This window comes from Eubalaena glacialis, chromosome 1 (assembly GCF_028564815.1).
Source record: "Eubalaena glacialis isolate mEubGla1 chromosome 1, mEubGla1.1.hap2.+ XY, whole genome shotgun sequence".
Taxonomy (NCBI): Eukaryota; Metazoa; Chordata; class Mammalia; order Artiodactyla; family Balaenidae; genus Eubalaena; species Eubalaena glacialis.
The window spans coordinates 50736014-50759612 of NC_083716.1; the positions used below are offsets into that span (position 1 = coordinate 50736014).

The window sequence follows — 23599 nt, forward strand, 5'->3', positions numbered from 1 at the left end:
TAAGTGCACATTAGAAAGAACTCTCACGTGTACTTTTACCGACGTACCATCCCCATTTTGAAGATGAGAAAACTGAGGCTGAGCAGGTGAACTGACTTTTCTAAGGTGACACAGCTGTGAGTAGCAGAGCCAAACAAAAGCATACGTCGCCGCCATAAAGTCAAGGGCTGCAACTCTTGAGCCAACAGGCAAGGCCCCAGACCGTGGCCCTGGCCTCCGGCCTAGCTGCTCCGACAGGGGTAGGGGCTGGGCCTTTGGAACCTTCCCTCTTCGGCTGCTCCCACCCCTCCCCCACTTCCTGGAGGACTGGCTGGGATTGGGGGAGGGTGGGGGTGGGAGGGCAGCTCATGTTGCAGGCCCAGCCACACCTGTCCAGGATAAATAAAGGCATTTCCCCTCCACCCTCCGAGTCTCCCTCCTGAACCCATTTCTCTGTGGGTCCTCAGGCTGAGACCCACCGACGGGAGGACTTGAGGGGCTGTTACTGCGCCAAGGTTGATTCTGTGGGGCTGGTGGGCAGGGTGGGGTGGGTACAGGGGCTACCACCCAGGCTGCACGTGGCCAGCCTTCTTACAGGAGGAGCTGCAGCACACAGAGGATGGGCCCCACGCAGTGCTTTTCTACTAGCCCCTAGCCGCAGGGTGAGGAAGCAGGCATGGGGTTACCAAGGTCCCAGGAGCGCATGAGCAAGTTGGAGCCTCAGTTTGCCCGGCTCTGAAGTGAGATGCCAATCCCAGACCTGCCTGCCTGACCACCTGCCTCAGGGTGACAGTGCGTGTGCCCAGGGGTGCCGGCCCCTGCTGAGAAGGAGCCGGCCCCGCCTTTGCTAGTCCCCCCGCCGCAATACGCCACTACTGCCCTGTCGCAAAGACTCGGGCCAGGACATCTACTGGCCCTCTGTGGGAAGCAGGTCAGGGCTGCAGTGGATTCTTCCAGAGAGCTCTGGCCTTGCATCCCCTTAGGGGAGAAGTTCCTGGTGCAGAAGGACCTCGAGCACCCCAGCAGGAAATACCACAGCCCTGTTGGGAGGGCAGGGCTAGTGTCCCGAGGCCTGCCTGGTCAGCAGCGCTGAGCCTGGGACGCCCGAGCCCAGGGTATCAGCAGCACACCAGAGGACTTATCAAGAGGCTCCAAGCCCTGGGAAGGCCCCAGCACCCAGTCCAGCTGGTTCCATGGCCTCGGTGATTTGGGGGCACGCCCCTGAAGGAAGTTGAGAGGCCCATCCCCTGATGCCCTGCCTGAGCTGCGGGTTCTATTTTTAAAAGTCCCCCCTAGTCGTTGGCTCTAGTGCATCCCAATACACCCCCTGCCTACAGTGAGGACATTCTTCCTGCTGTCTAGCTTAAGGCCTCTGTGCTGCAATTTAAGCCCTGGGCTGTCTGGGACCAGGTGGCGCATAGACCCCGGATGAGGTCATCGGCTATCCTGGGTGCCACTGAGCCAGGAGGCTGATTTCCACCAGCAGGGATGGGGCTGGGAGCAGCAGGAGGAGGCCTTGAGGATAGTGGGGCTGGGGGAGATCTAGGCTCAGTCCCAGGCGTGGGAAGCTGGTGGACCCATGAGAGCGAGGGTGGAGGGTCCTGCCTTGTACAGGGAGGAGACCTGTAACCAGGGGGGTGGGGAGCTGTGCAGGGTCCTGAGGGCAGAGGGGGTGTGTCTGCTGGGGCTCAAATGCCCCTGTGTCACCATATCATCAGACTGAGTGTGTAAGTCTCTGGGTGCCCTTCTAATATGGGACCCTGGGGTCTCCAGGGCAGTGGGTCTGGAGACTCAGGTTGGAATAAGCCAGACCTCCAGCAGGATGGTGGCCAAGGCCTTCTCCCTGGACTAGAGCCAGGCCAGCACCCCAGAGGAGTTGTGAGGCTGTTGTGAAACTATTGTTGTCGTGAGGCTCCCATAACACCCCTGAGTGGGGCTTTCCATCTTAGGGTCCCCCCAAGTGTCCACATTTAGTTGCACAGCCAGGACTGTGCCTCCAGTGGGGACATTGGCTCCCTGCCCCCTCTGCCAAGCACCTTTCAGGCCTTCCCTGGCTGCCCACCTCAGTGCCTCCCCACCACCCTCCCCGTCCCACCCTCAGGCCCAAGGCAAGTCTCCATGCCCTGGAGAAGAAACTGTCTCCCTGTCTCCAGGTGAGCAGTGACCCAGACACCCCTGCCCATCCATCACCCTCCAGTGACAGCCTGGGGCCTCAGCCTGCCCCCTTGTGCCCACACCAGCACTGCTGGGGCTCAGTCTCAGCATACCCCACCAGGCAGGGCTTGTCTTTGCCCTGGCACCTTTCACAGTCCACCCTGAGCCTTGGGGCCTTCAGCGCCCCTCTGCTGGACTTCCCTTTACTTGATAAGTGTTGCCTGAGCACCTACTATGTCCTAGGTACTGGTCTAGGTGCCAGGGACACAGCAGTGTTTAAAACAAAGTCCCTTCTCACAGACCGCTTCCTCTCAAACAGATCTAGCTTCTTGCTTCTCTGGACTTCAGTGTCTCCAGCTGGGCAATAGAGTTACTCAGACAATCTCCAAAGATCTGTGACAGTCCCATCAGGCAGTGCCATTCCCTGATCACAGACACTGCAGAACACACAGGCCATTTCCCCAGGTGAGCATGGCGAACCAGACTTGAGACAGGCAGGCAGAGCAGCTGTAGGTGAATGGCTAGGGCCTCCAGCAAGCGAGGAAGGCCCAGCTCCACGAAGCCAGCCAGTGTGAGGTCCCACAGCAGCCCCAGGAAGGCAGGGGTAGAAGGGGGCTGTTATCTCAGGTCTGGGATGGAGTGGATGCAGGAGACCGGTTACCAGCCCAGCCCAGCTCCGAGCCCTGATAGCAGGGCAGCCAAGGTCAGCAGTCTGTACATCTAACCATCTGCCCGCCTGTCACCTGACCTCTCCATGCTAGGAGTGCTCTTTCCCCAAAGCAGCTGCCCACTTCCAGGCTTGGGGGGTACCCTGAGCCCACCCTCCCAGAGAAAGGCTTAGGAAGGCCCTGTACTTTCTGTCTACCTGCCTGCATGGCCTGCAAACTTGGCATTGCTTTCTCTGCTCAAAACACCAGCCGCTTGCGCATGTTTCATACTCATAATAGGCCAGCCAACGAGGGTGGGCAACAGCTGTGGCCAAGACCAGGGGCCTGTGGCCGGCAGTATCCAGTTGAGTCCAGTCCCACCCCCAGGGAAGTGTGCTCTGCTTTCCCAGAGCCTCAGGGAGGACAGACAGATGGACGGATGGACGCACACACCCTCCTTTGAGCATGCCCCGCCCCTGCGGGTTCTAGGCTGTGGGCCGTGCACACTCACCCGGGAGATGGTGAGTGGCATGTTGAAGTCCTTGCCCCCCTGCAGACGGAAGCCCCAGGGCCCAGGCCCGGTCAGGGTCACGCTGTAAGACATGCCGGTGCTGACAGCGGCGACCTCTGCGGATGAAGGGAGAAGAGTAGAATGAGAGGACCCTCACGCACCCTGCCTCCCCAGCCCGTACCTCGGCCCCTGCCCCCGACCCCCGGCCTTGCCTGCTCCTCGGCCCCTGCCCCCAACCCCCAGCCTTGCCTGCTCCGTCCCTTTCTGCCTGGCCGGGCTGTGTGCAGCTCCTGAGAGGCTCCTAAGAATAGCTGGGAACGAATGCCATCGACACTGATATCTGCCCTCCGCTGCGCCCATAAATGGATTGTAACCCTACACTGCGCCCGCCCGCCCTCGGCCTCCCAGCGGGTCCACTGTGACTCACAAGGCTAATATAGCCCCTGGGGAGGGGTGTCCGGCACCCAGCACCCCCCAGGGGGCAGGAGAGGGGCCTGGCCAGGTTAGTGATAATGCTCTGCCCCCCTGCTCTCCTCTCCTTGCTCCCTCCGCCCTCTGGAGAGCCCAGACTGCCCAGCTGCCCTCTCTGCCTGGCTGTACCCACCCTGTTGCCCAGAAGACCGTGGCTGAGCTCCCTTGGGCAGGGCTTTGTGACTTGGGTCTTTGCTGCCCTGTGTTCCCCGGTGAGGGCCCTGAAGTTGCCTCTTATCCTCATGCTGGCCCAAGATAAGGGACAACTTCAGGGCCCAGAGTTGTCCAACCACAAAAACAATCATAATAATAGCAGCAGCTCTGGGCATGGCCAAGCTCAGCTCTGGGCCCTTCATGCCATTATCTCCTCAGATCCTGAGAGGCTGCCACTTGTCCCGCTCAGAGAGGTTAAGTAACTTTCCCAAGGTCACACAGGTAGTAGACCCAAGCCATACTGGAGTCTGAGCTCATTCCTATGGGGACTCGTGCCAGATAACGGGCTGCAGGTGGTGGCAGGCACCTCCTGATACCCAAAGCTGGCAGTGGGGGGCCCCTGCCTGCACCCTCAGTGCAGGGTCTGAAAGCAGGTCTGGGGCAGGCCCCCACCCTCCAGACCCTCTGGGGCCCAGCAGTTATTCCTGGCTCTCCTGTCTCATTTGTGCTCTGAAAACTTGACAGCAGCATGGAAAGCTCCAGCTGCCAGTGTTGCATGCCAGGCCCCAGTGCCCTTTGCACCGGAATGGCAGGGGGCAGGGAGGAGGGGAGGAGAGGCCATTTGCTCAGCTGCTGGGACAAGGGGCCAGAAGGGGCCGGGAGGGGAAAATGTGTGTGTTGTGGTCAGTCCATAACCCAGAGACAGTATGTTCTGGATGGGGGCCTAGGCCCCTCGGGACTCCTGCCAGTGTGGTCTTTGAGCCAAGATACCTCCAGAAGCCCTTCCTCAGAAGAGACCTCAGGCTCTGTGTGGTCTGGAGGTAGATCAAGGCCCACCCTGCTCAGGAAACTGAGGTTCAGGGAAGGCAACTGGGCCCTCTGTTCTCTGCCCTCCTGGAGGGCTCTGGCCTGAGCTGGGCCCTGAGGACTCAGTGCTGGCCTGGGTGTGAGAAATTTCCCAGCTGCCAACACCCCACCTCAAACTCTGCACCTAGCACATACAACATGCATGACAAGGAGTCCCCACTTCACAGGGGCGTTTGGTAACTTGCCCAAGGTCACAGAAATATCAAGTGGGAAAGCCAGGGAGGGACCTGTGTTCTTTCCCCCACTTCACCACCTCCTCTGCCCTGTGTCATGCAGCCCAGCTGTCCTGCCTGCCTAGGTCTGGCGCAGGAGGCCAGCAGCTCACGGCCAGCCCCCCAACCTCCCCCATCCCATCCCCTGCCCCTCCCCCAGGCCCCATCCCATCCATCCCTGACTCCAGCTTTATCTCCTCTCCAGGGAAGGAGGGTGTTTGTCCTGCCAGGCTGGTGAGGACCCAGCAGCAGTGCGTGACCAGTGTGGGGAAAGGAAGGAGCTGATCCTGCACAGGGATGGGGAACCCTGGGCTAGGCCGTACCTGGAGCTGCAGGCTCTTTCTCTGGACTCAAGCACCCGTCTGATGCCTGATGCTGCCTCAGGGGAAAGGGAGGGGTAGCAAGAAGGATGCTCTTAAAGGGGAAGGCCAGCCTCCCTCCATCTGCCTCCCCTGGGAGATCCGAAGCCAGCCAGAGAGCAGCTGGTACTCACAAGCCAGGCGTGAGCTGCTTCCCAGTAACAGCAGCTCATCGGGGAGTAGGGATGGGGGCAAGCCTGGTCTTTGCCCCTCCTCCACTCTGCTCCCTGCAGTTTGAGATGGGGTTTTAGTAGTGAAAGTCACGAGGTGGGGAACAGAGGGAGAGGAGGAAGAGAGGCTGCTGTCGGCATCAGAGGCCAGGCCTTGGCTCTCTCTCCCATGGTGGCACCAATAGGTAGAGACTGTGCTTGTCGGAGACCTTCTCCGCTTTTTATTTTTCTACATCCTGCCAGAGCCACACACCCTGGGATGAATTAGACCACTGATTTGAAACAAACCACAGGTGCAGTGTGTGCACTCATGTACTTGGTGTGCATGCAAATATGTACACACAGGAGAGTGTGCCCGAAAATGCACATGTGCAGAAGAGGGTGGGCCACGGTGGAAATAGCACTCTGGGGGGAAAGCCAGAGGTGAGTAACGGGTTCCAGCGAGTGAAGGTCTGTGTTCCGGGCCGCGGGAGGGCCTGGGTGCCCACTCTTCAGGCTGAGCCTGGGGCGCAGGCTCTTGAGCTGAGAAGTGGGTGCAGATCACTTTGCAGAGCAGGAGTTTTGCAGTACAGGGCCGCCAATCCAGCACAGCTTGGGTGACAGGGCCACTTCCAAAGCCCGCAGGCCCACAGGGTAATCCTGGGTCTGTGTGTGTGAGGGGGAGGTGAAGGGGTTGGACATGTCCCAGAAGAAAGACAAACCGATGGGCACCCTACATCCTGGGGTCCAGGCTGGGGAGCAGCCCTTTGGTCTGAAAGCAAACAGCAGACATTTGTTTAGCTCAAGGAGTATCCCACTGGGAGTAGTCTCCCAGGGACCCTCTGTGTTTAGGGGCACCGCGTGACAGAGGGTGGTTGTGTGGCCAGGTTTTGTCCTGGCTGGGGGCTGGGCCTTCTCCAGGCGATGTCCGAGGCCACCTTCAGGCCGTCCCTCTGGGATGTCCCCAAGCTCTCGGGCTCCTGGAGTCGGGACTGAGCTCTCCTCACCCCCACCATCCAATTCCTCCCTTCCCTGCAGTCCTCTTCCACATGCTCTGGAGTCTCCTCTCTCCCTGCGGTCTTAAATGCCTCATTCCTTGCCTGTCCTACCGACTTCCTCCCATCTTCTCTCTGCCGGCTCATTCCACTCAACCTGTCTTTCCCCAGCCACTGTGGGGAGGCCCGGCTAATCTGCTAAGTTGACCAAGTCCCTCAGTGCTCTGCGAAGCCCTCCAAGGGCTCCCTGTCCCCCAGGCTCGTGACTGGAGACCCCTCACGACAGCACCTAGTGGGCCTCCCCATGGCTCCTACCACCTCCTTCCCCCTTCCCTCCTCCTTCCCCACCGCCAGCTCCCAGAGCCCCTTGGCTGCTCCTGGGGTCACAGAGAGACATTCTGTTCTGGGACACCCTGCTATGTTTGCACAGGCTGTTTGCTCAGCCTGAACTGCCCAATTCCCGCTCCTCAGCCCCATCCTGCCTGGCAATCCCTGCTTTACCTCCACCTTTCCTGGGAGCCCTCGGGGACTTGCCTCTGCTTTCAGCACCCTGTGTGCTGACACCTCGTTGGCAGTGCTTATCACACGTGTTAGGTGACTGCTGATGTGTTGTCCCTCTCTGCCCAGCGCCCCACCCCAGCCCAGTATTCTCTCCAGGGGAGGCACAGTACCTTTCATCATTGCCCGGCCAGCCTGGGGGACGCTGCTGGCCTCTGCCCTGGCCTCTGTGGTCATGAACAGTTCCCGGGCTCAGGGCTGGGGCACCTGGGGAGTGGTGCTCCCTGGGGTGGGAACGCTGGAAGAGGCAGGGGCCCCACAGCTGCAGGAAGCAGCCCAGGGCTCCCCCTCTCTGGGACAGGCAGGGGAGCAGCCTGGGGGAAGGAAGGCAGGAGAGTGCCTCTGGCCTTCGTCTCGCTGCCGGGAGCTGGGGGTGTGGTGTGGGTGTGAGTGGAGGGGCAGGGTGGGGAGCTGTCAGCTGAGGGGCAGGGCAGCCTCAGGACCTGTGCGCACGGCGTTTCCAGCGTTCCAGAATATGGCCTTCTCTAATCACCATCAACATTCCGTTCCATAGGCACTTGGGCTGACAGCTGGCCTTCTTTTAATAGCCACAAGTATTCAGGGCGATACCCTAATCTCAGGGCATTCGCAGTGAGCACATACACCGATTGCAGCCCCACACCCCCAGGTACACCCAGTTTCCAAACACAGAGAGGTACGTGCCACCCACACTTGGTCACATGCACAGCTTAGAGCAGACACATTAGGGCACACTCAATCCCATGCCCCACGGTGCCACAGGGACAGAATGCGTGTGCCAGGCACACGGTCACACACATTTACATACATGACGTACATTCATCATAGTACGGTAGAGCCACCACCACCTGCTATGTACATGCACAGTCAAGGTCACACAAACACACACAGACACTCTCAGGCACAGTCACACTCAGGCCTGCTCAGAACACCTTGGAGTCACGGAGACACCCAGGACCCCCAGGTGAGCAAGGGAAAGCTGGGAGGTGCAGGGAGGGGGTGATTCCCAGAGGGCATTGGGCCTGCTCCCCTTTCCTGGCCGCTCCCTGGGCTGCTTGCTCCTTATCTCCGCCCTTTTATAGATTGGCAGGTGCCGGGCCCAGTTACCTTTCCGGGAGCCTCTGCTTCCTGTCCCTGGGACTTGGGAGAGGCCTTGGCTTCCACATCCTCCAGGCCCTGACCGCAGGGGGACCATCCACTCACTTGCTGGGCAGTCCCCCAAGCAGCTGTTGCCTCTGTGTCTGTCCAGCCCTGGGGGAGTGGGAGAGTCCCTGTGAGGTGAGGGGGACATTCTGCATCCCTGCTTCTGCCCCCTCCCTGACCAGGCCTTTCTCCATCCTCTCTACACTTATTCACTGGGGTGAAGCCCACAACACTGTTTGCAGGGTTGCTGGTCACCAAACCCTTGCAAACTGTGCGTGCATGTGCTGGGATGTGTGCGTGTGTGTGTGTGTGTGTGCTTGTGTGCTTTCTTAAGCATGTAAGATGGGTATGTCTTCATGAGGATCTAGGCCCTCTTAATGGATAAGATTCACTCCTTGATGTTTACTACATTAGTTCAGGGATGGGTCCTCTGACAACTCCTCCCTCAGCCCCTCAACTGAGACCCTCAGGGATGGGGGTAGTGGGAGGAGGTAAGTGGAAGCACTTGGTGAGGCCCAGAGTGGGCCCTGTAGGCACAATGATGGAGGAGCTGGGGACAGGGGCTCAGGTCACAGGGAACTCTCCTGGTGACATCAGGAGGCATCAGCGCTCCAGGCCCCAAGTAGGGGCTGGCAGACTGGTAGCTCCCATGGCTGACCACAACGGTGGGGTCAGCATCCATGGGCACCCTATCTAGTCTTAGATGTAGACATGATGATTTTCCCTTTCAGAGGAGGACACAGAGGCTCAGAGAGGGTGAGTGACCTGCACAAACTCACACAGTAAGGACTTGAACTCAGGCTTGAACACAGGTCCCCCGACTCCAGAGCCAGTGCTCCTTCCACTGTATCCTGTGAGCTCCTTCCACTGTATCCTGTGAGCTCCAGGAGGAGGGCGCTTAATGCTAAGGATGAAGGGTCCTGAGCTAGCTCCTGCCTGTCTCTCTAGAGGCCCATTTAGGGTCAGAAATGCTAGTCTTTTCAATCTGAGGCTCTAAGGCCCTGGGATAGTGCTGGCATGGAAAAGAGGCGGCCTGGAGTTGGAAGACCCATGTTCAGTCCTGGCCCTGCTGCTGGGTGACCTTGGGCCAACATGTTGCCTCTCTGACCCCAGTGCCCCTGTCTGGCAGGGAGGATGGTGTGTGGGAAGGCCGTGGGGGGGGGTGGTGAGGGGCTCTTCCTGCCAGCGTCCCAGGTTCCTGAGTGTCCCTGAGTCTCAGAGGCAGCCCCGCCCAGAGGAAAGGATGGCGAGGTGCCAGTCAGTGAGGACCCAGCCTCCTTACCACCTCGCTCTCAGAGCCCAGGGACACCTGGCGCCTCCGTCCAGAGATCCAGCTGAGGTCCAAGGCCTGGCTGCTCAGTGTGGAGCGGTGGGTGGAGCGGTAGCTGGTGTACAGGCCATTGCGCTGGCCTGACACGCCCAGCAGCACCCCGAGGCAGGGCAGGTGCTGGGCGATGGCCATTCTGCAAGGACAGCACATCGGGTTAGGGGGATGGACAGACAGACTTGAGGAGATGGGGGTGGATGGACAGACTGATACTGGGCTAATGGGAGTGGACAAAGAGCCACTGCGGAATTGGGGACGTACAGACATTGGGGTTATGAGGATGGGCAGACAGACACTGGGTCCATGGGCATGGAGGGAGAGCCTTAGGGTGGCAGGTTCAGCCAGATGCTTGCTTTCAGTTCTCGAGTGGCTGACCTAAGCCACATTTCTGCAAATGGGGACCAAGAACGCTCCTGAGCCGCCTGTGAGCTGGACGGGCTACGGCCTACCGCTGGCCTCAGCAGGGTGCTGAGTTACTGACACCACCAGGCAAAAGGAAGCACTGAAGGCCCCCTTGTGGAAGAGGCCAGCTGTGCTGGGATTCTATCAGCAGAGAGCACTGCGGGCCACAACAAGCCCCAGGCCTCTGCCAGGGCCCCTGAAGTGGAGTGGAGCTCTCCCTGCTGTGATCTCTCCAGGCTGTCACTGTCTGGGGGCCTCTCTTTGTAGCGAGCAGCACTGCTGATCAGCCATCCTGGCTGCCTTTTGGCCTCAGCTCTGAAAATCCCAGTTAGTATTGGACACTGCCCAGGGAACTCTGATGTCCCTCCAAGCTGAGCCTCCTAGGAAGCTGTGACAGCAGAGAGGGTCACACCAGCTCCAGATCCCATCCAGTGTCACTGGCTGCTCTCAGCTGCTAGAGTTCCCCACCCAATGCATGTACACAAGGGACAGGAAAGATGGCTGGCCTCTGCCCCCATTTATAGGCCCAGGCCCTCTATGCCCATGAGGGTGGGACTGGGGATCTGGGGCTGGGTTCTGGCAGAGGGCCATACCTGTACTTGGGGTGGGTGATGGCATAAATGATGGGGTTGTAGATGGCAGAGGCCTTGGCGATGACAGCTGGCACCGAGTTCATGTAGGGCGTCAGGACATGTGCGTACCTAGGACAGAGAAGCTGTGGTCCCTCTGCCAGCTGGCCCTCCCTGGGGACTCCACAACCCGCCAGCCCTCTCAGGAACCTTCTTCATAGGCCAACCAAGCCCTGCCAGGGCACAGCCCAGCCTGGTCCAAACCAGCACGACCAAGTCAGCCCCGGGGGAGGGACTGCAATGCCAGGGAGAATCCTGATCTGAGGTGAGTGGGAACCCAGGGAGCAGTTGAGGGAGGGGTGCTGAGAAGATGTGCCAGGTTGGGGGTTTCACCAGGTCCCACTGTCCCTTGGAGCCTGTGCTGCTGGCAGTAAACCCTCCCCACCCCCAATGACTCTGGCCCTCTGCCCAGCTCTCCCCATGCCCCGCCAAACCCTGATGCCTGCTGCTCCCCTGGCTCCTTGAGAGTAACTGCACAGGAGGGCCCCAGAGGGGACCAGGCCGTTCCTGCACAAGGAGAAGGTCTCATACCCAAGCACCTGCAAGGACTCATAGTTCTCACTGTCTCAAAGTGCTCCTGAAGTCTGGCCTGCCTCCATGCTGCTGCAGATAGCAAAGTCCGCAGACTCTAGCCACAAAGGACTAGAGGGCGGGAGGTGAGTAGCACCTTGGCTGTGTGCCCACAGTCTGGGTGAAGAGGAAACTAGAACCTCAGGGAAAGTTGCATATTCCCAAGGGATCTGGCAGGACCTGGCAGCCCTTGCAGGCCCTCAAGCCAAACCCAGTGTGGCCCAGAACTCCCCCAGCATGTCTCCTAGTGCCTCCAGGAATGAGACAGGCCCGGCTCCCGTGGGGCATCTCATAGCAGGGGGAGAATAAGCCTGTGAGGCTGGACCTAGGGTGTGAGGACGGCTGGCTTGGGCTTGGGCTGGTGAGGGAGACGCTGCCCCAGGGTCCCCTTACCCTTCTCCCACCCTTCCAGCCCCTGCCCCAGCGCCTTAGCCATTGCTCACCCAGCAAAGCCCATCAGGGCCACAGTGGAGTAGGGGGCCCAGGAGAGCACGAAGAGAAGGATGACCAACAGCTCGATCTTGGCCATTTTCCACTCGTTCTGCAGACGCTGCCGTTGCCAGGGGCACTCACCACCACCCTCGCTGGCCCCGAAAGTCTGGAGAGCTCTAGGAAGCATGCAGAGTCTGGGTCTGACCCCACTCGGGTTGCAGTGAGTGCCAGGGTCATGGCTACTGTCAGGGAGCCTTCTTGGACCTGGCCATCCCTTCCAGTGCAGGAAGCCCTGACTCCCAGAAAGTTCCCCAATATATCCAGCCTAAGCTGCCTCCCTGCGCTTCTACCTGTCGTGTCTCCTCTTTCCCCCACAACCCCTGACCAAGGCTGAAGGCCCCCGCTTCAGAAGACCGTGTCTCCTGAGACTTTTCTAAGCACCCAGGTTGTACTGGCCTTTTGGCACCCCATCCCATAAACACACGTACTGAGCTGGTCTCTGCCCATCTGGGGCTGGGAGTGCCCTGGGGCGTGGGTACAGATGTGAGTCACGGGCATCCCTGGCCAAGGGGCACAGCCCCCCTCCCATGGAGCCCCTCCTTCATGCCCAGCTCTTACTGGCCCGTCTCCCGGATGGCCTTGAAGATGAAGATGTAGCAGTAGATGATGACAAGCAGGGGGAGGAAGAACACAAAGCAGAAGAGCAGCATGGTGTAGGCGCGGACCGATGGCATGAAGCTCACGTAGTCCCAGGAGCAAGAGGTCAGCAGCCCCTCGGGCACATAGGCACCTGGGAACCAGGGGCAGGTGCTCAGCCTTCAGGGCAGCGCTGACTCAGGCTCCTCATCCAGCAGGGGCTTTGGATGTGGGGTCTGAGCTTCTCAAACACTGGCCCCAGCCTCAGCCCTGCCCTAGTGGAGTGAGGAAGCCGGGGCACGTGGAGGGGAGCTTTCCAAGATGGTTCTAGCAGGAGACAGCTGGCAAAGTCCACTGCTGCCCAATCTTGCCAGTTTGGAAGAGAGACCTCACCATAGCCCCAGGGTCTTACTCCCCCAAGACTTCAGCCAGCTTCCTGGTCCTGCCTCAGAAGTGTGGGTGCCTTGCTGCTAACCCTCCTAACTGCTGAGGCCTCACACCCCAACTCCTGCCTGTCTGACTCATTGCAAACTCAGCATCAGATGCACCTGTCACTTCCCGCCAGCCAGGAACCACGTGGTCTTCCCCTCTGTATTTGGGGATGGGAGCCCAGGTTATCCTCTGATTGTTGATGGTACAGCCTCAGATCCCCCTGCTGCTAGTCATGCCCCCGAATGTCCATTTGCTCTGAGACTTAAGCAGTCCCTTGGCCCCTCCTGCCAGCTGGTCAACCCAAGTCCACCTACCTGCCCCTTGAACGTACCCCTCCCAGCCTATCTTCCCTTCCCCTGATTCCCTGAGCCCACTTACTCCAGCCAAAGAAGGGCGGCAGACTCCAAGCCAGGGCATAGAGCCAGACGCCCAGCAGGATAAACGCCGCCCGCCTCTTGGACACCATCCCGACGGTGGCCAGTGGGCGTGTGATCACCAGGTAGCGGTCCAGGGCGATGGCCGTCAGGGTAATCATGGAGGTGATGCCAAACAGAGCCCCACAGAAGGCATAGAATTCACAGCCTGTGGGCACAGCTCCCTGACCTCAGTCCTTGGCAGGGAGCCCATCAGATACCCCAGGGGAAGGAGGGTCTGTGGATTGCGTGTACTCAGCTCCTACGCTCGCCTCTCAAGGAAAGCAGGCCTAGTTCCTCTCCACCCCGCCTACATGCATCTGACAGAGGCTCACGGAAACCTCTTGCTAACTCATGAGACTGAGGGTGGCTACCCACTCTTTGCCCAGGAAGAGCACATCGCCTTCTCATCTGGGCCACCCTCCACTGTGGGCATCCCCTGTCCCAACCCTCCTCCTCCCTCCAGCAAAAGGGAGTCCCAAGTGTCTACCTGCCTCTCCAAAGAGCCACTGCTTATAGACGCTGCTGGCGAAGAAGACGGGGGCCTGGGTGAAGGACATGAGGAAGTCGCTGACTGCGAGGTTGATGATGAACATGTTGGCAGGTGTCCTGAGACCTCTGCTCCTGTGAGGGGTCAGAAACTGTCAGGAGGCGCTTCTGCTGGGGAGCTTCCCTCAAACACATGTGCACACACATGTATGCTTGCACACAGGCACGAGCTGCTGGCCCACAGGCCCATCCCGCTGCCCAGCAAGTACCAGCCAAACAGCTCTGGAGCCTGGCATTGTGGGCTAAGAAGTGAGACCCCTCAAGGCAGCAACTCATGCCTCTCCTGTCCCCCTTCTCCCAGTGTTCCTGCAGTCCTCACCTTCGGGGCTGGCAAAGGGGAGAGGAGTTGACGATGGTGCCCACAGGCCAGGTACTTTCACAAACCTCACGTCCCATAATCATCCATCTTCACATCTACCCCCTCACCCCATTTCATTTTGCAGATAAGAACACTGAGGCTCCCACCCGTGAAGTGGCCTGCGGTCACAAGACTCAGTAAGTGGCACAGCCAGGATTCACTCATTTGCTGGGCACCGCACATATAAAAACTTACTTAATCATCACATTGACTCCATGAAGTAAATCACAACTTCATTTTGCAGACAAGAAAAGTGGACTCAAAGAAGATAAGTAACCTGCTCAAGTCATTTCAGCTAATAGGTGGTAGAGCCAGGAGTTCACTTCTCCACGTGCCTGTCTCAGCCATTCAGGCGGCCAGTGGGGCAGGTAGGGAAGGGAGCCAAGGGTGGTGGCCAGGGCTGGTTGCTGAAGGGCTTGAGGACTCAGGATCCTGGTACCAGGGCTGCTCTTTGAGGCAGAGGGAGGATGCCCACTGGGACAGGTGATGGTGGAGGTGAGCCGAGAGCAGGGCAGAATAGGCAGAGACGTGTGTGTCATAGGGACACGTACCCTACACAGACGGTGTGCCTGGGGCCCACTTAAATGTGCCATTCAAGCTGCCCTGGATTACATTTGGGCCCCTTTCCTGGGTTTGAAGATAGAGGCCTGAGCCTGAGACCATTGGCCCTGGCCTCCCCACCCAGGCTCAACAGTGCCCTGGCAGAGCTGGCACCAGAATTTCCACCCTGTGTTCTGCCCCGTCTCTGCATGGCTGGCTGCTCTCAGTGCCCAGGCCCCCATCCTGCCAACCAGGCACCTGCAGAAGGTATAGATGACCGTCAGATTTCCCAGCATCCCTGTGAGCCCCACCAGCAGGATCACCGTGCCCAGGGTGTAGTGGGCATAGTATGGAACATCGACCGTGGGAAAGGGGACCCAGGCAGCAGCCTGAGCCCTGGCTGCCTGTGAAGAGACAGAGAAACAAGGTCATCACATGACTCCATCACCTTCAAATAGTCCTGAGAAGAGTTAGGGTTCCCAATGGGGCAGGTTAAAAAACTGCCACAGTGGGGCAGGCTCAGAGTGGCAAAGCCATTTGCCCACACAGCTAGCAAGTGGCTGAGCTGGAATGGAAACACAGGTCTCCTGAAGTCGAGCCCAAGTTCCTATACCATGGCCCAGATGCAAAAGTCTTCTAGAAGTGTGCTCAGATCACCTTTGGAGGCTGGTAGGACAGACAGACACATGTTTGGCAAGCAGGGACATGGCTGGAGTGACTTCATCTTTCCTTGGGGAGAAGGCAGAGCCATCTCCTGGGTGCGTTCCTCCCCTCTGTGTGGGCCCCATCCCAAGTGCCCGAGACAGTCAGCAATGGTATTCCAGTCCCCTTTCACTCTGGGGAGGTGGAGTGGGGTGGAGCCCCTCTCCTCAGGAGTCCCACACCCTTCCCAGCCTCAAAGAAGGAGGTTGTATTCTCCCACTATATAACTGGGTAGGGCTGACTTTGACACCTGGTGTGAGAGTGAGAAAAAGAATTATCTTTTAAAAAGAAAAGTCAGGCCTCCTAGGTCACTGTAGGGAGGTCATGATCCTATGAGGTCAGTACAAAAGGCTTTAAAGACTCCTCCCACCCAGCTCCTTGCCAGGGAAGGGAGTGGTTTAATTTCTGTCCTGCCCTGGCTCCTGTAGCTACTGGAGCCTTCCCATCCTGTCTAGAACTTAGACCAGCATCCCATAGTCTTGAGGGTACCCTCATCCCTCCCCATTTAATGGTGGGGTTGCTGGGGTATGGCCCTGGGCCCTGGCTAGGATGATGGAAGCAGTAGAAGGCACCAAATAACTCACTCTGGGCTGGGACAAACCCAGAGGCCCAGGGCAGGCCTTCCTCTCTGGAAGGCTCTGGGGGGCATCCTACTACCTTCAGAAAGAAATGGACGGGCCATTCCAGCCCTTTGTCCCACAGGGCAGGCCTTTCTGTTCCTTGGATGCTCTCCACGAGGAAGGAAAACTTGCCACACTCCCCTCTATTGGTCTCTTCGCGTAGGACGGGCTCAGAGAAGTTCAGTAAAATGCCCAAGGTCCCACAGCAGAGCTGTGGAACCTTGTCAAAGCCCCTGTGTGTCCCTAGGAAGAGCACCAGGGAGGGGAAGGGAGGCTCTGCATGCACACGCTCGCCCCAGGCTTACCGTGGGGCTGACGGGCGGAGGGTGGTCCAGGCTGGAGGTGCTGCTCCAGGAGCTGTCCCACCTGCTGCGGGAGGCTGGGGTGGCTATGCCGTTGGATTCCTGGGCCGGGTCCGGTGGGGCTCCTGTCCCCGAAAGAGAGTTCATCCTGATGTGGGGTGGCCCTTCTCAAGCCCACGGAGAAGTCAAGGGCACGGGGAGCTCAGGATATTAGCTGTGCCCAGCCTCCCAACGTTCCTCCATCCTCAGCACCCCTTCGCGGTCCACCGGCTGCCTGCTCCTGTGTCCGGCATAGACCCAGGCTGGAGCTGTTCTTGGGGCTGGTGGCTGCTCTGTGTCCAGTGAAGCACAAAGGAGAGAGTGTCACAGTTATGGCGACTCACGGTCACAGGGTCTGTCCCCACCTTTAAGTAGCGGAGCTGGGAGTGTACATGCCCAGTCACTCGGCGCCTCGGCTCCCTCAGACACAGGTCCCTGATGATGGCGGCACGCATGTGTGAATGTGTGGGCGAGTGAGTGTGTGTGTGTGTGTGTGTGAGTATGAGAGTGTGTGTCCATGTGAATGTGTGTGTATGTATATATTTCAGAAGAGATTGCCAGTCTCCGGCCCTTGCACTTTGTCCTCCCCTCTGGCCAGGCTCTTTCTTCCCTGAGCTCATCAAGAACAGCCTCTGCCGCCCCCAAGACCCCCCCTTCCAGGGCTCTGTGGAGCCCAGACTCAGCCTTTCCACAGGGCGCCCTCCCCTCGTGTCCGCCCACATAACCCATCACATCTTCACAACTATCCCATCCAGAACCAAGGCTGGTCCCCCCATGTCACAGATGCAGAAGCTAAGAGGATACACCAGGATATAGCACAATCAGGGGGGAGATCAGATCATGAGGCGTCTTTTGTTTGCTGGTCTTTGATCATAAACTTTTTAATGAAATAGAAAGATTGAAAAAAAAGAAAAAAAAAAAACCCACAAAGCTGGTAGAGACCTGGGAGCTCACCCAGGCCTGCAGGCCTGGCGTGAGTTGAGTGAGTATCAGAGAGGTGGAGGGGACCCCCAGGCCACGCCTACCTCTTGGAGGAGGACAGCAGGAGGAAGGTGGGATTCCAGGGGCTGGGGCTGCACAGCAGGGTGTCCCAGAGAGAGGGTGCTCACAGGTGGGAGCGGGAGCCTGAGTGGGGATGCGACTGCTGGCAGAAGTGCCACAGTGAGCGAAAAGCGGGTCATGAACGCCCCCCGCTCTCCTTCTGATCTCCTGTCCTTCTCAGGTGACTTGCAATGGCCAAACCTACCTGGAAGCCAGAGGTAGGGGGGCTTGAGAGATGTGGTTCCCTCTGACAGAGAGCGGAGCAGGGCAGAGTTACGGAGCCCACATGCGTCAATCCTCCACACCACCCCCGCCTGCCACTGTTGCCAGTAGACAGTGTGGGTCCCCTCCACTCCCACTACTGGCCAGGAGGTCAGCCCTCCCACTTCACCTGTGGATGTTCTTGTTCTTTAATTTTCTCACCCCACCCCAGGGGCTGCTCATGGAGAAGTGTCCTATGCCCTGGGTGGGCAGTGGTGCCAGCTCTCTGCCCGGCCAGTCTCCATAGCTCCCCTGGACCAGCCCGAGCCACCCTTCTGCTCAGCCTGGCCTAGGAGTTTATAGGCGACCACACACCCATTCCCCCCGCCATCCCACTCGCCATGCCAGGGAGATCCGAAGATGTCGAGTGTGCCTCGTGGTACCCGGAGCCCTTGCCCACAGCTCTGCACTGACTCACTGTCTGCTCTTCACGCTTTGCTGGCGTGGCTGGAGGTGGGAAAAGCTTTCCAGGTCCCTCACCCACAGGGGAGTACCAGGGGCATAGGAAAGGGGAGGCCTGAAAGCTGCCCTGGGGCGACGTAGAAGGCCTGGGCATCTGCACAGTGCCGGGGGCTAGGGAGGCAGGGGTATGACGTTTGATGTTAGATCAGTGGGCCCTCAGCAGACATGTAACCACACTTGTTGAGGGACTGTTATCAACCAGCATCATGACACTGTCCACAGGCCCCCAGTGCCGACTTTACATACAGGTCTCCTGAGCCCCAGAATTCTTGTCCTTTGTGGAGAAGTCGTGAAAGTCCTTGTAAGAAAAGCCCCTGGGCCCTGCATTTCTGTTGTCTGGTGGTAGCACCCAGCATCTGGGGAGGGAGGCAGATCTTCCTGCCCTCCAGCATGGCCTAGCAGGCAGCACAGTAATGCCATTCCCATCCTGTCCACTCCTGGGGATCAATTTCCTCAACCTGGGGCTGGCCAGGGCTATCTGGTTACCCAGAGACTCCTGGGAAACTCCCTGGAGCTGTTGCCAGGGGAATATTAAATGTCTCAGTGAATGTGTTCCTGGAGGCACCTGGCCAGCAGCTCACCTGGACCCTCCCTCACCTGGATCCTGCTGGGTTCTAGGCAAACCCTCTCAGGATAGGGCCCGTCCTTCTTCCTGTGGCCTGAGGGAGGGACCATAAAAGCAGAAACTGAGAAAATCCTTGCTTTTCTGCTGCCTTACATCGTATAGCAGCAGGTGTAGCTCTGCCCTTTTACCTGACCTGGGCTTAGAAGTGCCATCCATTCCCTCCCTCCCCAACCAAGTACACATGTGCCCTTCGGGAGCCAGCCAATTGACCCAGTGGTCCTGTTAATGTCTCTGTGGCCAGCCTCTCTCTCTGTTGCTCTTTCCACCCTTACTCCCCTTCTGGGGTGCTCCCACTGAGTTCTCTCCTACACAGCCTATGCTCGCCAAAGGGGGGCAGGCCGGGGGAGAGTCATGGGGCAGAGTCTACGTAGCACTGTGGCACTGTATTCTGTGGCTGGCTCCTGGGCTTGACACCACTTGGTGCTCACACTCCTGGCCTAGGATCCTGACCCAGGCACTTAGAGCTGTCCCCTATGCCATTCTTACTGGTCCATGTGTGTCGTTTCAGCAAGTCCAGCCTGGTAGTCTTCAACTTCATACCCATCCAAGTGCCATGCATTCATCAAACAACTACAGCAGTGTGCCATGCCCTGGGCTGGCATCCATCACAGAGGCTGTCCTGGGCGAGCTTGCTATGTAATAGTCACCCCTCAGAAAGTGGCCTCTTTCCAACCCCCAGCCTTAGCTGGAGGCTTCTGTTGAGGGGGTCAGGGCCAGTTAATAGGTGTGAGAGAGGACTTAGAAAACAAAAAGTCAAGGAAAACATGAGTAAGGCCAAAAGAATAAACTTTTAAGTAGAGAACTGATTACATACCCTAGAGGGGCATGTTGCTGTAAAAAAAACCCATGAAGTGGGTGGTCTTGTATTTCACATACCTTGGGCACACCCAGCAGCCCATCAAAAGCAAGAATTTGCTACCAGACTTAAAAAATGAAATTTAGAGTGAGCGACATGGTGAAGGCAGTTGAAAAATACAAACTTCCAGTTATAAAATAACTAATTCCTAAGATGTAGTGTTCAGCATAGTTGATAATACTGTATTGTATATTTGGAAGTCGCTAAGAAACTAGATCTTAAAAGTTCTCATCACAAGAAAAAAGTTTCTGTAACTACGTGTGGTGATGGATGTTAACTAGATTTATTGTGGTGATCATTCTGCAATATATATACAAATACTGAATTATGTCGTGTACTTGAGAATAATATAATGTTATATGCCAATTGTATCTCAATTTTAAAAAAACATGAAATTCATTCCTTAGTGCCTCTGACATTTCCTAGTTGGCACACAGAGCACTCTAATTGGGGCACACAGAGAGGCTCGATCTACCCTAGGAATTACTATATACTTTTTCTGACCTTTTGGTGATATGCTGGAACAGCAGGAGAAACAATTTTCTTCTTTAAAATATTCTAGCTGATCTTAGCCATGTTCCTTAGCGGTTTCCATGAAGTGGAGCATTTGTCTGAGGGAGAGAGGAAGGGAGGAAGGTACCCACTTTGATTTATGACATCCTAGAGCAATTTCTGACTGCTCAGAGAGCACAGGTATAGAAGATACATAGGGCAGAATGGAAATCTACACGAAACACAAAGATGTTCTTAGTGAAGAGCGATTCTGGAACATAATGTGGGTCTGGGTCTGTTCCCAGTGACCCCCCACAAGCCCTCGTTTATCTGAGCATGGCATGAGTGGCACTGGAAGATTTCTGAACGAAAACCTTGCAGTGGAATTGACTTTGTCTTTTGATGTGACTGTAGGCATGTCAGCTTTGCCGGCAGAATCCCAAAGCTGTAAACACTGTGAATTCCCTCTCACACCAGCCCAGCGCTGCCCCTAGCTGCCGTGAGGGTCTGGGAAGTGACAAGGAACATCTCTGAGACTTAGTTTCCTCACCCATAGATTGAGGTACCAAAATTGCTTCATTCATAAGAAAGTGCGTAGAGCACACTAGCGTGCCTCCCCGAGGCTCGCAGGGGCTGCCTTGCCTGGGGGGGTAAATTCTGTACAGCACTAATGTCTGCATCATCACCAGAGGACACTGGGGTCAGCCCGGCCTGCACCACCGTGTGGAACCACGTGACCTTGGCTGACTCTTGCCCTCTGAGCCTCCTTTCTTACCTACAAAATGGAGATCGCAATGGCAGCCTCATTGGCGGCAATGATTAAATTTGACAAGAAACTTGAACCACCTGGCACAGTGCCTGGAACACAGCAGTCTTTGGCAGTGTCAGCCCCCAGGTCTTTCCCCTGGTTCCTGAGGCTGGGGGTGGTTACGGTGCCTTCCCTTCTCCCTCTGGGGCCCAGGCAGCTCTTGTCATGGGCCATTTTGTGGTAGAGGGAGCCCCTACCCAGACCCTCTGGGAGGGGGCAGAGGAGCAGCAGGAGGTAAGGCAGGTATGTGGGCCACAGCCCTTTTCCCAGAGAGGGGAAGTGAGCTGGCATGAATGGGAGTTCATGGCCAAGCACGGCCAGCCCCACGGCATCCAGAGGTCCCAGCTTCCCCACCTTCAGGGGCCACAGGAGTTAGTTATTTGCAGGGCGGTGACCGGATTGGTAGGGAAGGTGCTCATTCTCTCCTTTTGGAAGACCAGCTAATTCCAGGAGCTGCTAGCAGTTTTCAGGCAGCCAAAGTTAGTGGCTGGTGATGGCTGGCACCCTCCACATTAGGGTTGTCAAACTCGGCAGAAACCTTCAGGGAGCCCCAGTCCTCTGTCCTGTCTTTTCTTCCCTACTCGGGCCAGTTCTGGCTCCAGGCTGAGCTCCCCATCGGCACACAGATGTACATCTGGGAGCCCTTTGAGGCCTCTCTCCTCTCCTCCTGCTCACTACCCTGTCCTCTGCCTTCCCATCCAGCCCCCAAGGCACACTGGAGGCACTTCGGAGTTTAACAAATTGTGACACATGGAGCCCAACTCCAGGGACTGGGTTAGCTGGCCCAGGGTGGGGTCTAGGCATTGGGATTTTTAAAAACGCTGCCGAACAGAGTGGTAGGCACTGACTCACATCTTTATGCCAGTGCCATCCATGCACACACCTGGACTCACAGGTGGGCCCCACCCCAGCCCTCCCACCCACCTTGGCTCTCTGCTCTGTCTGCTCTGCACGTTGCTGCTGCTTTGCAAACTCTGTATGGTCAGGCCACTCAAGATGGTTGTTCTTGGGGCTTCCCTGGTGGCGCAGTGGTTGAGAATCTGCCTGCCAATGCAGGGGACACGGGTTCGAGCCCTGGTTTGGGAAGATCCCACATGCCACGGAGCAACTAAGCCCGTGAGGCACAACTACTGAGCCTGCGCATCTAGAGCCTGTGCTCCGCAACAAGAGAGGCCACGGCAATGAGAAGCCCGCGCAACGCGATGAAGAGTAACCCCCGCTCGCCACAACTAGAGAAAGCCCGCGCACAGAAACGAAAACCCAACACAGCCATAAATAAATAAATAAATTTATTAAAAAAAAAAAAAAAAAGATGACTGTTCTCTTACTCTCTGTCCATCCCCTGCCCGACCAGTGCCTGCTTCACCTATATTTTACGCATACGACTGACCTTCTTAGTACTCGCCCCAGGCCCCAGCTGGTGATTGTTCTCATCAAAGGGGCAGTGAGGGGCATGCCCCTCTGCTGGTTTCTCTGGTAACTAGTGAGCCCAGCTGACCTCAATTCCCCTATAACTGGTAATCTCCCCTTCCCCCCTAGGAGCGAAGACTGCCACCATGTCTTGCCCACTGTCTGCTGCACTTGGTGGGGTGTTGCTCCAGGACCTTGCTTCAGACATGTAAGATCCCCCCATCCATTAAACCATTGATGTCTCTGTTGCTGACTCCAGGCTCTTTCTTCGGTCTTAAAGCTGGGCAAGTGCAGGCTTACAAGGGGTGCAGCCCAACACTCTCCAACCTGCAACTGCTCAGGGCAAGGTCTGGATTCAGACCTCAACCAGCCTGTCTGAGCCCCCGAAAAGTGGGGAAAAGAGGTGGTGCAGGGGCGTCCAGTGCCTGATGCTGAGGGGCAGAGGAGCCCAGGAGAGGAGTCTGGCGGCAAGGAGCGTGAGGAGTAGAAGCTATGAGGTAGGGGCCAGGAGGAGGAGGCAGGGTTCTGAGCCCAGGGTCTGCGGGTAGAGGTCAGGGCACCCATGAACTCGGGTGAGAAAAAAAAGGATACTGTTGTTTGTACTAACCTCTAGCTGAAATTTAGCAGTTCCTTCCCTTCATTACGAACGTGGATAAAACCCCAAGTAATAGTGCCCATGACTTTGTCACCATTGGAAATCACTGCTCCTTTTCTAAGACCGTAGAGTTGTTGCAGACAATGGCGTGATATTGGTCTTGCTCATCACTACTTCCTAATTATGGGTCTGCTTAAAGCCCCCACCAGGTCTTTTGGATGATTCGTTAAGAAGCACACATATTACTCCATCACAAGTTTATTATTTAATATTTTAGTAACAGTATTTCACTGTAATCGGTTTCTTTTGTAATTCTGTGTATTTTATTTCATGCATTGAAAACATTCTGGGGAACTCCCTGGCGGTCCAGTGGTTAGGATTCGGCGCTTTCACTGCCATGGCCCGGGTTCATTCCCTGGTCTGGGAACTAAGATCCTGCAAACCATGAGGCACGGCCAAAAAAAAAAATTCTGGAAGAGGGTTCCTTTTAAGGCTGCACAGAACCCCAAAGGGGTCCCTGGCACAGCAAAGTAGAAGTGGAGTAGAAGTGGAGTAGAAGATGAGGCGGGGGGGTATTCAGAGACCAGGAGATGGGAGCCATAATTCCGGGGGCTGGAAGTGGCCTCCCTTGGGTCACCCCCCACAAGGGCTGCCTGGGAGTCTTAAGAACTAGCCATTCTGCTGGGAGACTTGGCCTGTGCCAGGCCCGGTTGTTTAGCTTTGCCTGGGTCCCCTGAGCCAGCCGAGCCAGCCAGAGTCTGACAAGAACCTCCTGGCCTTGAGCCCCCATTATCCATCCCAACCCCTGAGCCCTGGCGCCTGGCTGCAGGGCCTGCCTTCCCCTTTCCTCCGATAAACTGCGGTCCTTGCAGCCAGCAGAGCTGACGAACACTGTGAGAGTGCAGAGTCTGCAGGAGGCCT

General features: G+C 57.3%; 2 protein-coding genes across 3 annotated transcripts in view; both read right to left on the reverse strand.

Moving 5' to 3' along the window:
• The window catches only part of LDB3 (LIM domain binding 3), a 57472-nt gene extending 53857 nt beyond the window's left edge, over positions 1 to 3615 (reverse strand). The window contains exons 1-2 of the mRNA XM_061196670.1: positions 3541 to 3615; positions 3292 to 3407 (exon numbers count right to left, since the gene is read on the reverse strand). Of these exons, the coding sequence (XP_061052653.1) occupies positions 3292 to 3384 (93 nt within the window). The 5' untranslated portion in view covers positions 3385 to 3407; positions 3541 to 3615. The remainder of the gene's footprint in view (positions 1 to 3291; positions 3408 to 3540) is intronic.
• Positions 3616 to 6235: 2620 nt separating this feature from the next.
• Positions 6236 to 16236, reverse strand: OPN4 (opsin 4). Of its 2 annotated transcripts, XM_061196681.1 has the most exons (11): positions 16093 to 16236; positions 14724 to 14869; positions 14121 to 14156; positions 13509 to 13642; positions 12984 to 13187; positions 12156 to 12327; positions 11549 to 11713; positions 10500 to 10607; positions 9460 to 9640; positions 8142 to 8285; positions 6236 to 6274 (listed from the first exon to the last, which is right to left on the reverse strand). In XM_061196681.1, exons 1-11 carry the CDS (start codon positions 16234 to 16236, stop codon positions 6236 to 6238), a joined length of 1473 nt encoding a protein of 490 aa, XP_061052664.1. The 2 variants fall into 2 exon arrangements, with proteins under 2 accessions (XP_061052664.1, XP_061052674.1); XM_061196691.1 differs by lacking the exon at positions 14121 to 14156.
• Between the last annotated feature and the right edge of the window lie 7363 nt (positions 16237 to 23599).